The sequence below is a fragment of the Muntiacus reevesi genome, chromosome 2 (assembly GCF_963930625.1).
Source record: "Muntiacus reevesi chromosome 2, mMunRee1.1, whole genome shotgun sequence".
NCBI lineage: Eukaryota > Metazoa > Chordata > Mammalia > Artiodactyla > Cervidae > Muntiacus > Muntiacus reevesi.
Genome location: NC_089250.1, coordinates 279810543 through 279825771, shown reverse-complemented (window position 1 = coordinate 279825771; position 15229 = coordinate 279810543). Strand labels below are relative to the sequence as shown.

The following is a 15229-nucleotide window of genomic DNA, read 5'->3' as shown; positions in this document are numbered from 1 at the left end:
TTTGCCACATTCCACACAGCCGTAAAGCCTTTTTCCAGTGTGAACTCCCAAGTGGTCACTGAGATGGGAGTTTGGCTAACAGATTTACCCTATTCATTATCCAACAAATAAGGTCTTTCCCATTGTGTACCGCCTAGAGCTGAACACCTGGGCGCTTGCTGTAAAAGCTTCCTTACATTTGCTAAACTTGTAAAGTCTTTTCCTAATGCAGACTCTAAGATGGTGATCGAGAACGTTTTTGTGGCCAGAAAGAAGTGACCTGATTAGGCGCCTCTTATTCTTAGGACACGGATGGGGGTAAGGTGGGGTGAGGACATGGAGAACCCTGAATTACATGACGAGGGTTGCTCAACACGGTGACTGCCATCCCCAGGTGTGGGTTGAGCGGGATCCCTAAGGGGAGGAGGAGAAGTACAGGATCCAAGCACGTTTGTTATTCACCATCGTTAACCTTCAGACATATCGCTGTGAAGTTGAGGGTGGGGGTGAAGTTTCTCTCGAGCCTTCCTGGGGCCAGACACCACATTCTTGAAGCTATGATGGAGTGTGCAGACCCAGCAGCAGACAATGACCGCCACCTGTGTGATGCTGGAAGTCCTGCCCCAGGCCCACGGTCCAGACACCCCGCATTACCCAGAGTTCCCGCCGCTGTGTAGGCTTTGGCAAGGGGCGCGCTGCGTCAGCCCCAGGGAACACGTGTAAAGCGGCCCTACTAGGGACAGTGGGCGTGAGTTAGGGAGACGGTGAAGGACAGGGAAACCTGGCGAGCTGCCGTCCGTGGGGTTGTAAAGAGTCAGACACCCCTGAGCGACAACAGGGACAGTGGGAAGTGGCGCTGCCAACTTCCAGGAGCAGAGGAAGAACTTAACTCCTTTTGATAAAGGCCAAAGACTGATTTCTGGGAATCCTGTCTGTAGATCACCAGAATGTTGAGAAAGAAATCACTGCAGCCTCCATCAAGCGCAGCTACTCCTATTTGGGACTAAAAATAACTGCTTGGCTGCACAGGTAGGCAAAGCCTCACAGAGCAGGAAGCGCAGCCCTTAGCAGGGAGCTGTTGCTGTGCTTCGGTACCCTGTTACCAGCAGCACCCTGTTACCAGGCAACAGGTCTTGCTCAGCCATTGGCCAGTGCCTCAGTGGACCCCGCCCACAAGCGACGACGTCATTGAGCACTGGTAGATGTCCTGCTTAGCTACTGGTCAGCACCGAGTGGGCCCCGCCCACAGGTAATTGTCAGTGAGGGCCCACTGGGGAAATGATTCAGTCAAGGGTCCATGATGTACTGGTCATTAAGTGGAGAGTGAGGTAAGAAGCAGATTCAGACCTCCTCTTGGAGGCCCTCCAGCTCACCCACCTTGGGCTAATGAGTGAGCTGGAGAGCCCAGAGAACGACTGAGGTCTACGTCCTGAGAGCTCCAGAGCCCTAATTAAGGCCTTCCACTAGCCGTGGCCCAGCCCTTGAGGCAGCGGTGAACCTCTCCCCCATCCCTTTCTCTGTGATCTAATAGGAGTGGCTGTTTGTGTGAGTTGCAGTCTGTGAGATCTGGTCTTCCACTTTGGGCGGCCTGAGGGGACAGAGGGCCAGTTGGGTTGGATGCCTGGCTCCCTCAGGGATGACAGCTGGGCAGGAGATGGGAACCTGGCCCTGAAGGAGCTGCCAACTGAGACCTGCCTCCTCTTAGCTAGGACTGGGACCTTGGAGGGTGAAAGTTGTGCCTTGGGACTTTGCCCTTTCTTGTCAGGACAGATAACAACATCCATCTGGTAGAGACTTACAGGAACGTCATTACCTGACCATGACCGGACCTCAAGAACAAAGGATCTGACACTGGGAAGTCTGCAACAGCCAACCATGCCCATCCTTCACCTCTTGCTTTTAAAGGGACTTGCTGAAAGCATTTAAATAACTTTGGGGTTCTTAGGGCATGAGCTACCCACCTCTGTACGAATCTGTAATAAACCTTTCTCTGTTTAAGACTCTAATGTTTAGTATTGATGGGCTTCATTCGGTGTCAGGCACACAAACTTGCGATTTCAGTAACAATTTATGGCACCCTAGATAGGATCTCTGTGCCCACAGCAGGTTGATCCCAGCCAGGGGCAGCCCCTTCCCAAGTTCCCAGAAACTGCTCCAGGGAGTCTTCATTTTGCTCCAGGGAACTGGGAGGGATTCTCCCTGTCAGGCGCCAGCCACTCAAGGGATGAGGCTGTTTGGAGCAGAGAAATGTTCAAATCTATGGACCACATTTCGTGTCACCTGGAGTAAGTCACTCAAGCTTGTGCAGGCTGGGAATTCTGTCCACTCCAAAAAATCCAACTGCCACTTAACAAAAAATTTTTATAAAGTCCAGTTTATTTTTTCTATTGCTGTTTCTGCTTTTGGTGTCTTATCTAAAATACCATGACCTAATCCAAGGTCATAAATATTTATTTATTTTAAGAGCTCTAGAGTTAAGCGCTAACATTTAGGTCTTTGATCCGTTTCAAGTTAATGTTTGTATCTGGTGTTAGGTTGGGGGTCCAATTTCATTCTTTTGCATTTCGGTTTTTTTACTTATTTTTCACTAATTTGTGCTGAATCTTCATTGCTCCACAGGCTTTTTCTGTCGTTGCGGTGAGTGGGGGCCACTCTCTAGCTGTGGCGCATGGACTTCTAATTGTGATGGCCTCTCCCGCTGTGGAGCATAGCCTCTAAAGCATTCAGGCTTCAGTAGTTTCAGCACGCCAGTCCAGTAGTTGCAGTTCCAGGGCTCCATAGCACAGGCTGAATAGTTGCGGTGCAGGGACTTTGTTGCCCTGCAGCGTGCGGGATCTTCCTGTATCAGGAATCCAACCTGTGTCTCCTGCATTGGCAGGTTCATTTCCCACCACTGAACCACGAGAGAAGTCCCTAACTGCCACTTCTGAAGAGCCTGGAGCAAAAGTAGAGGGTCAGGAGCAAAAGTAGGGTGCTGAGCCCCACCTTGGGGAGCAAGCAAACAAGGGAATGTATTATTTGTTTTTGCTCCCCTCTGCTGCAGCAGGGACCTCAATAAAACCTTGCATGAATTTCTTTTCTGGCCTCTGATCAATTTCTGTTGATTAAGGAAGGAGGCCAAGAACCTATTGAGCTTCAGGGGAAGGTCGAGGCCTGGGAGGACAATAAGATCTGATATCCTCAGCGGGACACAGATCTCCCCAGATTCACAGTTTCTGAAAAGCTGAAGCCCACAAAATAAAGGGTGTGGACAGAGAACATGGTGGCAGGCAGCGAAAGCTTCAGTGGACCACTATGAGCAGGGGGTCATGTGTCCTGGCATGGGAACACATTGTCTTCTCGTGTGGGGCTAAATTTAAAAAATAACACCAATCTTAAAGATAAAGTCATGTACTAAACAGGTATCTACTAGTTGTTTGAAATGTGTCAGCTATTTCAAAGCACCTGGGAAAAGTTAGTGAAAAATACTGAGAAACCACATGTCTTCCTTAAACTTATATTTGGGTGGTGTGAGACAATGGGAATAACATGAGGAAATTATAAAGTATAATCTAAATGGAGAAGTACTATGGAAATCTACGTATTCACATACATATTTACATCCATTACATTGGGGCCGCAGCCAAGGAAGATTGATTCAGTGTGGAGCACGCTTGAGGGCAGTTTTCTGGTGAAACCTAAGATGGCGGTGGTAGGTGGAGGACTGGCGGAAGCGTCTCTGGCAGAGGGAACACTCGTAGGGCTTCTCTCCCGTGTGGGTTCTCTCATGAGCCCGAAGGTTGGTTTTGTGGGTGAAGGCCATTTCACATGCGCTGCACGCGAAGGGCTTCTCTCCTGTGTGAATCCTCTGATGCACATGGAGGTCTGATGCCTGGAAGAAGCCTTTGCCACACTCGGCACAAACACATGTCCTCTCATTATTGTGTCTTTTCTGGTGAACTCTGAACCGAGACGAATGCCTGAAGGTCTTGGGACACCTCTCACATCTGTATACTTCTGGGGCTCTATGGGGCCTTTCCTGGTGTTCCCCACGTGCAGAAGTCCCCTCAGAGCTCTGGTGGGTAGAAACAGGCTCAGGGGTGACCTGGTCTGCTTCCACCTCCATGAGGACATCTTGAGAAGAGGGTCCTTTGAGGGATCCGTCCTGAAGCCTGGAGGGGCCTGGGCCTGCTCCTCTTCTGGAGCTTCGTGGATTCTCCAGAGAAACACCTCCTTCTTCCTGCCTCGGACGGTTCTCTTCTTGGACAATGAGTAGGGAAGGTATTTGATTGCTTGGACCAGTAATGCTGTCACTTACTTGATGAGTTTTCATAGAAATATTGCCATCATTTTCTTTATCTTCATTTCCTGTAGGGGGCGAAAAAGTGACTCAGTGAAGTTACCCCCAAGAAAGAGCCCACACGGGCCACCCCACTGGGATCTGGGCTCTGCCCACTCACTTTGTCCTGTTTCTAGGGACGTATCTTGCATAGTCCGGGATGGAGTCCTCATGTTCACCCCTCCTGTTGACAACTGATTGGTTAGATGAAAGATGATTTCTTTTAAGGTCATATTTTCCGAAAAGAGGGCTTCCTGCCCCTGCATGCGGACATGGACCTATTTTAAAAAAAAGGCGTGATTATTCACACATGGATCTACTATGTGATAAAGCCGGTTTCGGAAAACCCACCTCAGTCAAGCTTTCCCAATATCTTTGTACTGTGGGCTCCCACACCTCTTTGTCCTGCCCTTGTTTCTGCTTGTATCAAATTTCATGGTAATTTCTTTTTTAGTGTGTCTTCCATAATGGAAAAAGATGAATACTGAGAGTCCCTTGGACTTCAAGGAGATCAAACTAGTCAATCCTAAAGAAAATCAACCCTGAATATTCATTGGAAGGATTAAAGCTGAATCTGAAACTTTGGCCACTTGATGCAAAGAGCTAACTCATTAGGAAAGACCCTGATGCTGGAGAAGATTGAAGGCAAAAGGAAAAGGGGGCGACAGAGGATGACATGGTTGGATGGCACAACCGGCTCAGTGGACATGGATGTGAGCAAGCTCCAGGAGATAGTGGAGGGAGGGAAGCCTGGCCTGCTGCAGCCCCTGGGGTCGCAAAGAGTCGGACACAACTGAGTGAACAATAACGAGGCTTTCTGAGGGAAGAACCAGCTCTTGTCAAGGCATTTCTCATCCCGAGGTTTCTGCCCAATTGACATTTTCTCAGTGGGGTCCTCTTAGCACTTCACCAATGAAAATCAATTACACCAATTAATATGTTGGTTCCTATATGCCTCACTGAATAAATACATAAAATGTTGATTCTTGCTTACATGGGGTAGTAAATATTTGTCTGGATGAGGAAGAGTGATCTGACTAATAACTTGGTCGACAATAACTTTTCTTTCTCTTCTTCCAGGCATTGACAACTGAATGTATTATTTATTCCTTACTCCTTTCTGCCCCTCATCCCAGAGGTCAGAACGCTCCACTTACCAAGTCAGGTAGCTTCATGCAGTCATCATGCAGATCTTTTGTGAATTTCTCCAGGTCTCCACCACTTGCTTTCCATTTCTCTTTCAAAGTAGACTTTTCAGTGTAGTGCTTATTGATCATAAATTGTTCCAGGGCAAGTTGAAAAATAATTTCATCCTTGCTGTGTTTTTCTGGCTGCAGCCATAAATGAAATGACTTATAGAGTCTTTGCAGTTCCTGCCTTGCACATGAGTTATTTCCATTTTGCAATAAGCTGGCCTGAATGTTCTGCAACTTAGAGATATCCTCTGCTGTTTGCAGAGTGGGTCCTCGCCTGGGGATAAAGTCTGTATTTGCTGACTTTGGGCCATCCTTGGATGGTTCACACTGAAATGATGCTCTGAAACCTAAATCCATTCTTGGCAATGTTTCTTATAGATTCAGCTGCCAGGATTTAGTTCTTGACGTCCTTTGTTTCTGGAGATCTGCTTTAAAACAACATCAGGACATTTATAAATAATATTTGATAAGTTTTCTTATTATTTTCTTATCTCACTATTTAGGTAACAATCAAATGTTGCATAAATGCTGCATTTGTTGATAGTGTTGGATGCTTAAAGATCATACAATAGAAACAGGAGATTTGTATCTAATTATATATATCACCAGTATAATTAAAAAGGAAAGAGAAAGCATACATTTCAGGCTCAGATAACTTCATAGGTAAATTTTGAGAAACTTAAGAAAGTAATAACTCTACTAATACACAAATTCTCACAGAGCATAGGGAAAGAGAAGACATTCCTATTTTAATTAATGAACCTTCCTGATCATGAAACTTTACAAGTGCATTAAAGTAAGGACGACTACTGTCCAGTAATTTATATGAGTATAGATGCAAAAATCCTTAACTAAATATCTGCAAATGAAACTAAGTCATGTACTCGCTTCGGCAGCACATATACTAAAACTGGAACGATACAGAGAAGATTAGCATGGCCCCTGCGCAAGGATGACACGCAAATTCGTGAAGCGTTCCATATTTTTAAGCTTTTGCACAACAAAGGAAACTATAAGCAAGGTGAAAAGACAGCCCTCAGATTGTGAGAAAATAATAGCAAACGAAGCAACAGACAAAGGATTAATCTCAAAAATATACAAGCAACTCCTGCAGCTCCACTCCAGAAAAATAAATGACCCAATCTTAAAATGGGCCAAAGAACTAAACAGACATTTCTCCAAAGAAGACATACAGATGGCTAACAAACACATGAAAAGATGCTCAACATCACTCATTATCAGAGAAATGCAAATCAAAACCACAATGAGGTACCATTACATGCCAGTCAGGATGGCTGCTATCCAAAAGTCTACAAGCAATAAATGCTGGAGAGGGTGTGGAGAAAAGGGAACCCTCTTACACTGTTGGTGGGAATGCAAGCTAGTACAGCCACTATGGAGAACAGTGTGGAGATTTCTTAGAAAACTGGAAATAGAACTGCCATATGACCCAGCAATCCCACTCCTGGGCATACACATGGAGGAAACCAGAACTGAAAGAGACACGTGCACCCCAATGTTCATCGCAGCACTGTTTATAGTAGCCAGGACATGGAGGCAACCTAGATGCCCATCTGCAGACAAATGGATAAGAAAACTGTGGTATATATGCACAATGGAGTATTACTCAGCAATTAAAAAGAATTCATTTGAATCAGTTCTAATGAGATGGATGAAACTGGAGCCCATTATACAGAGTGAAGTAAACCAGAAAGATAAAGACCAATACAGTATACTAACACATATATATGGAATTTAGAAAGATGGTAATGATAACCCTATATGCAAAACAGAAAAAGAGACACAGAAGTACAGAACAGACTTTTGGACTCTGTGGGAGAAGGTGAGGGTGGGATGTTTCAAGAGAATAGCATCGAAACATGTGTATTATCTAGGGTGAAAGAGAATAGCAGCCCAGGTTGGATGCATGAGACAAGTGCTCGGGCCGCGTGCACTGGGAAGACCCAGAGGGATCGGGTAGAAAGGAGGTGGGAGGGGGGATCGGGATGGAGAATACATGTAAATCCATGGCTGATTCATGTCAATGTATGACAAAAACCACTACAATATTGTAAAGTAATTAGCCTCCAACTAATAAAAATAAATTTAAAAAAATAATAAAATAAAAATAAAAGAATTGATCTATACTTGGAAAAAAAAAAAAGAAACCAAGTCATGTGTAAAGAAAGTATATTATGTGTAGATGAATTCTATGTTCTGCATGCATTTTGGGTTAAATTTCAAAAAGTCACATAATTTCAAAAATACCACATTAATAGAACTGAAAGAACATACTACCACATAAGCAGATACATTGAATATGTTTACTAAAACTCAGTACTCAATCCTAAGAAAGACACTTGCTAAGCTAGGAATAGAAGGACACTTTCACTGTGATAAAATAATTACAAAATAACTGCAACAAAAATTACGCTTAAAAGTACAACAAAAATTGTTCTTAAAAGTTTTATTCTTGGGATTGAGAGATGGAAGTCCATTGTCAACTCTGTACAACATATGACTGGTATCCAGCCAGTTAAATAAGATCAGAAAATGTATCAAGGACTTCCCTGGTTGTCCAGTGGTGAGGACTCTGTGCTTTCACTGCAGGGGACATGGACTCCATCCCTTGTAAGAGAGCTAAGATTGCATATGCTGCAGGGCATGGCTGAAAACAATTTAAAAATTTAAAAATGTAAAAAAGAAAATTATCAACTATTATTTATAGACAGCCTGATTTTGTTTGGGAAAAACCCCTAAATATCTACAAATATTAGACTAGATGAATTTAGCAAGGTGCCTTTTACAAAGTCAACATTCCAAAAGCAATTTTTATAAAAGAAACATAAAATTAAATAACTTTTATCATAATTTCCAACACTAAATACCTATGAACAAATCTAATGTAAGATATGCAAGTTTTCTGTAGATAACTACAAGATAATAAATGTATGAAGAGAAAAGTCATATTTATGAATTGATTGAAAGGCTCAATATTATTGGAAATGGAAGTTCTCTCTGGATGGATTGTATAGTCAATGCATTTTCCAGGACAATCCAGAAGATGTGTGTGTGCGTGAGAGAGAGAAAACTGACAAAGCAATTCTAAATGACATGTAGCGAAAAGCCAAAAAATAGGGTATTTCTGAAGAATAAATTTGGAGGGAGACTTCCCTGGTGGTCCAGTGGCCAAGACTCTGAGCTCCCAATGTAGGCGGCCTGGCTTCAACCCCTGGTCAGGGAGCTTAGATCCCACATGCTGCAAATAAGACTCGGTGCAGCCAAACAATAAATAAATAAATAAAAATAAATATTAAAAAATATTAAAAAATAAACTTGGAGGATTTACACAATCAGATAGTAAAATACTATTGAAATTATAATAATTAAGATGGTGTCATAGTGCCACAAAAATATAGCAACATAACAGAATAGTGTCCCAATACAGAGTGACATATATTCAGTCACCTGATTTATGGAAGACATAAGACTGGCTCAATATAATTAAATAAAGCGTTAGTTGCTCTGTCCTGACTCTTTGCAACCCCATGGACTGTAACCAGCAGGCTCCTCTGTCCATTGAATTCTCCAGGCAAGAATACTAGAGTGGGTAGCCATCCCCTTGTCCAGGGGTTCTTCCTGGAGGATTGAAACTGGTCTCCTGCATTATATGCAGATTCTTTACCATCTGAGCCAACAGGGAAGCCCCCAATTAAAAAAGGCAATGATCTGTATAAAGTATGTCCTTTTAATTATTGTAAGAAAGTAAAATATTAGAAAAAAATAGAGAAAAGTGAACCAAATAGAAGCAATAGGATGGAACTCATACGCTTTATTTCTCTGTGCTGAAAACTGCATCAGGCACAGACATCTTGCTGGCTACCCCAGTTACATCACTGAGACACAGTTCAATGATACATCACTTAGGAAAATTTCCCTCATTGCATTTCCTGTTTTGTTTTTCCCTCCAAAGTTACTCTTCCTTGTGAACAACATTTGTCTCTGCTTCACTGTGTTTATCAAATTTACAACTTTATTATGGTTTATCTGTTTCTAATCCCTGCCCTTTCCCACTGGTGTGTGGAAGCAAGTACAGATGGCACTATAGTTAATAATACAGAATTACATATTTGAAAGTTGCTAAGAAAGTAAATATTTTTTATTTTTAATTTTTGAGAGTAAATCTTAAATGTTCTCATCATAAGAAAAAAATTTTCACAACTATATATGGTGATGATATTAACGACTTATTTTAGTGATTTTAATTAGCCATGAAAATAAGGTTTTTATTTAAAAAGTCGTGAAATTAAAAGACACTTGCTCCTTGGAAGAAAAGCTATGACCAACCTAGACAGCATATTAAAAAGTAGAGACATTACTTTGCCAACAAAGTTCTGTCTAAGTCAAAACTATGGTTTCTCCAGTAGCCACATATGGATTTGAGAGTTGGACCATAAAGAAAACTGAGCGCCAAACAATTGATGCTTTGGAACTGTGTTGTTGGAGAAGACTCTTGGAAGAGTCCCTTGGACTGCAAGGAGATCCAACCAGTCAATCCTAAAAGAAATCAGTTCTGAATATTCATCGGAAGGACTGATGCTGAAGCTGAAGCTTCAGTACTTTGGCCACTTGATGTGAACTGTCTTATTGGAAAAGACCCTGATGCTGGGAAAGATTGAAGGCGGGAGGAGAAGGGGACAACAGAGATGAGATGGTTTGATGGCATCACTGACTTGATAGACATGAGTTTGAGCAAACTCCTGGAGTTGGTGATGGACAGGGAAGCCTGGTATCCTAGAGTCTATGGGTTACAGAGGAGGACACAGCTGAGCAACTGAACTGAACTGATTTTAGTGATTATTTCACAATATTATAAATATGAAATCATTATATTGTACATCTGAAAATTTGATGTTTTGGTTGTCTTTTTTTTTGCACTGCTGGGCCCTTGGAAGTGAAAGCTGGAGTCCTAATCACTAAACTGACAGGGAATTCCCCATTTGAAACTAATAATGTCATATATCAATTATACCTCAGTAAAAAATGATTAAGTCCATCTTGTATATAATTTGCCTATTTTTGTGTCCTTTTCAATTTTCTATATGGTTAGTAATTCAAGGATTCATATATATATATATATTTTTTTTTTTCAATTTTATACCATAAAACAAAAGGGCTTGGAGTATGACAGGCACACAGGAAACAAGTTGTTTTCTGTTGCACACCTGCGTGCTAAGTCATTTTATGTCCAACTTTTTCTGACCCCATAGATTGTAGCCCAATAGGCTCCTCTGTCCATGGGATTTTCCAGGTGAGAATACTGGAATGGGTTGCCATTTCCTCCTCCAGGGCATCTTCCCCACCCAGGGATCAAATCTCTTAAATCTCCTGCATTGGCAGGCAGATTTTTGGCCACTAATGACACCTGGGAAGCCCTGGTTTCTGTTAGTTGATGATATTTCACATCTGGTGTCAGCCTCATTAAGCAGTCTGATCAGATCAACTGCCTTGATCTCATCAATAAAAAAGCAAAGATAAATCCAGAAGGACCCCATAGGAGAAAAGTTAATACATTGTTTCCTTTTCTTAATGCATTTATTACATACTGGCAGATAGCCCTATATAATGCTAATCCTCTAAGGACACCCCGTTTTATCATTCTTTTCTCTCAGGGAAAAATATCAAATCCTTCCTAGCAGCACAGGGCCTAGCTGGGGCATGTATTCCCCTGACCCACATCTTAGGTGTTCTGGGTGGGTCTGCATATCCAAGTACACTGGTCTCTTGTTATTTTTCTGTAGATCCCACGGCCTCTCCGTCTGGGCCTCCCACAAGTTCTTTCGGGACAACTCCAGGCACACACAGACCCTCTGGTCACACTTGCAGACACGCACTCAATCCCACAGGGACACTGTGGGGCACTGAGGTTAAGACCTTGGAATTCGGGAATTCTCTGGTGGTCCAGTTAAGGATCTGCCTTGCAAAGAAGGGGACAGAGGATCAATCCCTGCTCCAGGAAGTAAGATCCTGCATGCCCCAAAGTGTGCCAGAGCGGGGAAGGGAAGAAAAAGAAAGAAGTGTCTTCCATCAGGCCAGGTCTTTAAACAGAGTTCATAACATTAAACTCTCTGAGGCCAGAGAAGTTGTCAAAAAAAAACATCCTCTAAGCTTGGAAAAGTGGGCTTCCCATGTGGCTCAGTGGTAAAGAATCCACTGGCCAATGCAGGACCTACTGGCGATGTAGGTTCCATCCCTGGGCGGGGAAGATCCCCTGGAGAAGGAAATGGCAACCCACTCCAGTATTCTTGCCTGGAGAATCCCATGGTCAGGAGACCCTGGCTACAGTCCATGGGGTCACAAACAGCTGGACATGACTGAGTACCTGTACCTGAAAGCTTGGAAAAGCCGGTTCCTATGAATTTTCCCCACATACGAATGCACTGAGCTTTGGCTCGAGTACAAAGTTTAAAGTTTTGCCTTTGTCCAGGAAACTCACCTCCTCCTGAAGACTGAACCTCAAGCCGGGTGATCCTGGGCTGACAGCTGAGGACTCTTCACCGTGTGACTTGCTCTCTGAACTGGGTTCATCTGGTCTGCCCTCCCAAAGCTCCTCCCTTTTATAGGGCCTAGGACAGTAATGCATTCAAAGACATGATTGGATAAAATGTGCCTGTTGATGCAATCTTTGGAATTTTCATCCAGCTCCAGCTTTCTATAGTTAAACTGATATTTCTGCAGTGAAGTGTAAGAACAGGCACACTAATTGGAGGTATAAAGTTTAGTCTCATGTTCTGGTCAGGTTTTCTTTTTTTAATATAGAACATTTCATAAATATGCCCGTTGTCCTTGCTCAGGGGCCATGCTAACCATCTCTGTATCATTCCAATTTTAGTACCTGTGTTGCCTCAGTGAATATTGATCAGGTTTTGTTCTAAGTGAGTGTAATAGAAACTTTTTTAAAAAAATGCATTTATTTATTTTTGGCTGTGCTGGGTGTTTATTACAATGCCCTGGCTTCTCATTGTGGTGGCTTCTCTTGTGCTCCACAGACCTCAGTGGTTGCGCCACACGGGCTTAGTTGCTCCGTGGCATGTGGGATCTTCCCGGGAGCAAACTGGTGTCTCCAGCATTGGCAGGTGGGCCACCCACTGTTACCACCAGGGAAACCCCTCTGGTACCACTTGCTAATTTTCCGGACTTGTGGATCGCGACCGAGCCAGAGAACAAGGTTAACATTCTTTCCTCCTGTGCTAGTCTGGGGCTTGTGAGTCAGAGGGTTGCCCCAGGACCCCACCGGAGAGGTTCCTAGTCTGGCAAAGTTGCAGGGGCCGAAACTAAGATCATTTCAGTGGGAAGAGAGAGAGTGTTGATTATTTTACACTGACAAAGTACATCATTTGAGAGACTGAATGTGAGGACTGAGCGTGAAGTTGGAGTTTTAATGTTCTAAGGCTCCTGGTTTAAAAATTGGCTGTTGGCAGGGTTATGTACTGAGTAGGAAGAAAGGCAACAGGGGCTGCCCCAGGTCCCACATGCCTCAACCAAGAGTTCTCATGCTGCAACTAAAGATCCCGTGCACCTCAATGAAGATTGAAGATCCCATGTGACATGACCAAGACCTGGTCAGCCAAATAAATAGCTTTTAAAAAAGAAAAAAAAGAAAGACAACAGGAGGAGATTCTTTGGAACGCCCCACCTCCCTTTCCCAACTCACGTGGAGTGAGTGAGCACCGCATATAAGATGAGGGAGAGTAAGAGTGTGGAAAACAAAAGGATTGTATTTGACGAGAAAGGGACCAGGGCAATAGCCTGGCCATTTTCTGTTCTCTTCTTTCAGCTGGATCCAGGATCAAACCACTTTTCACCCTTCCACTGCCAGGACCCTCAGTCCTGTCAACTGAAATTCAGTTAACAATCAAGAAGAAAATGGAAACTTTTATTCAAGTCAAACTGAAGGCTATAGCCCAGAAGACAGGATTTCAGAATCTCCGAGAACTGTTGCACCTGTTAGAAGTCGCAGGCACAGCTGTATACATTTTTGAGACAAACGACCGTGCATCAAAGTGACATACAGACACTTTACATAAACTTCACTAACGCTACAGGGTCCAGGTCAGTGCATGGGCGAGGCGAGCAACAAGTCCCTAAGACTCCTACAGAGTTGGGAAACAGCGCTGATCCTTTAAGACAGGAGTTCCCCGTCTCCGGGATCTAATGCTTGGTGATCTGAGGTGGACCTGATGTAATAACAATAGAAATAAAGTGCACAATAAATATAATGTACTTGAATCATCCTGCAACCATCCCCTGCACCCCATTCCATGGAAAAATAGTTTTCCACAAAACTTGTCCCTGGGGGACTTCCCTGGTATTCCAGTGGCTAAGCCTCTGTGCTCTCAGAGCAGGGGGCCCAGGTTCACTCTCTGGCTGGAGAATTAAGATCCCACATGCTGTGCAACGTGGCCAAAATTTTTTAAAAAATTAAAAAAAAAATTGTCCCTGGTTGTGGGACAGAAACGTTGTGGACTGATGTTTAAGAAATAACTGTGGGGACTTCCCTGGTGGTCCAGTGACTGGGACTTTATGCTCCAAATGCAGGGGGCCTAGGGTCAATCCCTGGTCAGGAACTAGATCCCACATGCTACAACTAAAACTCAGCACAGCCAAATAAATAAAAAAAAATATATATATATATATTTAAAAAGAAGTTACATTATGCAACTTCCTCGGCCGTCTGGTGGTTAAGATACTGCGCTTCCACTGCAGAGGGCATGAGTTTGATATCTGGTCAGGGATCTAAGATCCCACAGGCCACGTGGCCAAACAAAAAAAAAGTTATGACGCTAGTGTCAGAAGAAAGAAAAAAACAAAACACGTTTCTTTTTATGGTTCACCAGGAATTCCCTCCTGTGAGGGAATCTGGTTAATGTAAAACACAGATGCACACAAAAGGGGGAGAGGCGAGGCCCAAACAAACGCACAGAGAGTTTTATGCTTAAGTCGCCTTGTCTTACCTTCAAATATAAGGTTTATGTCATTAGTCCATCCTGGGTCCCTTGGCTTGCTGAAGCCAACTCCTGACTCTCGTCTTTTCGCCAGGCTCCAGTCTATTCTTACAGTGGCCACTAGAGAGAGCCTGTTCTCCAGTCCTCCCGTCCTGCTGCGGCTCCACCTCGACTTGGCAGAAATTCCCAAACTGGGAGGGGAAGGACGTGCCACCTCCATCCCACTCCCCCCGCCCCCTCCTTCCCGTCTGCCTGAACACACTTTCTCCTTCTTCTTCTTCTTCTTTTCTTTAAAGGGTAAGTAATCTCAGATAATCATTGAGAAAGAGAATCAGAGCCATCGCTGACACCAACTCTGAGTAGGCTTGGCAACTTCTAGTAATTTTAGATGGGGAAACAATGGAAACAGCGACAGACTTCATTTTCTCGGTCTCCCAAAGCACTGCAAGATGGTGACTTGCAGCCATGAAACTAAGAGACGCTTGCTCCTTGGAAGAAAAGTTATGACCAACCTAGACAGCATATTAAAAAGCAGAGACATCTCTCTGACGACAAAGGCCCGTCAAGTCAAAGCTATGGTTTTTCCAGTAGTTCAGGTATGGATGTTGGACTATAAAGAAACCTGAGCGCCGAAGAATGGATGCTTTTGAACTGTGGTGTTGGAGAAGACTCTTGAGAGCCCCTTGGACTGCAAGGAGATCCAACCAGTCCATCCTAAAGGAGATCAGTCC

General features: G+C 43.7%; 1 protein-coding gene and 2 non-coding genes across 3 annotated transcripts in view; 1 reads left to right on the top strand and 2 right to left on the bottom strand.

Annotated features, from left to right (window-relative positions):
- Window positions 1-3616: 3616 nt before the first annotated feature.
- The window catches only part of LOC136157717 (zinc finger and SCAN domain-containing protein 4-like), a 45324-nt gene continuing 33711 nt past the window's right edge, over window positions 3617-15229 (bottom strand). Inside the window, exons 5-7 of the mRNA XM_065919512.1 lie at window positions 5455-5744; window positions 4419-4575; window positions 3617-4326 (exon numbers count right to left, since the gene is read on the bottom strand). Coding sequence (XP_065775584.1) covers window positions 3617-4326; window positions 4419-4575; window positions 5455-5744 — 1157 coding nt within the window. The remainder of the gene's footprint in view (window positions 4327-4418; window positions 4576-5454; window positions 5745-15229) is intronic.
- LOC136162019 (U6 spliceosomal RNA) lies at window positions 6374-6480 on the top strand. Its single transcript, XR_010661871.1, has one exon. It is a non-coding gene; the product is annotated as a U6 spliceosomal RNA (small nuclear RNA).
- Window positions 12303-12409, bottom strand: LOC136162155 (U6 spliceosomal RNA). The gene has a single exon (XR_010661992.1). It is a non-coding gene; the product is annotated as a U6 spliceosomal RNA (small nuclear RNA).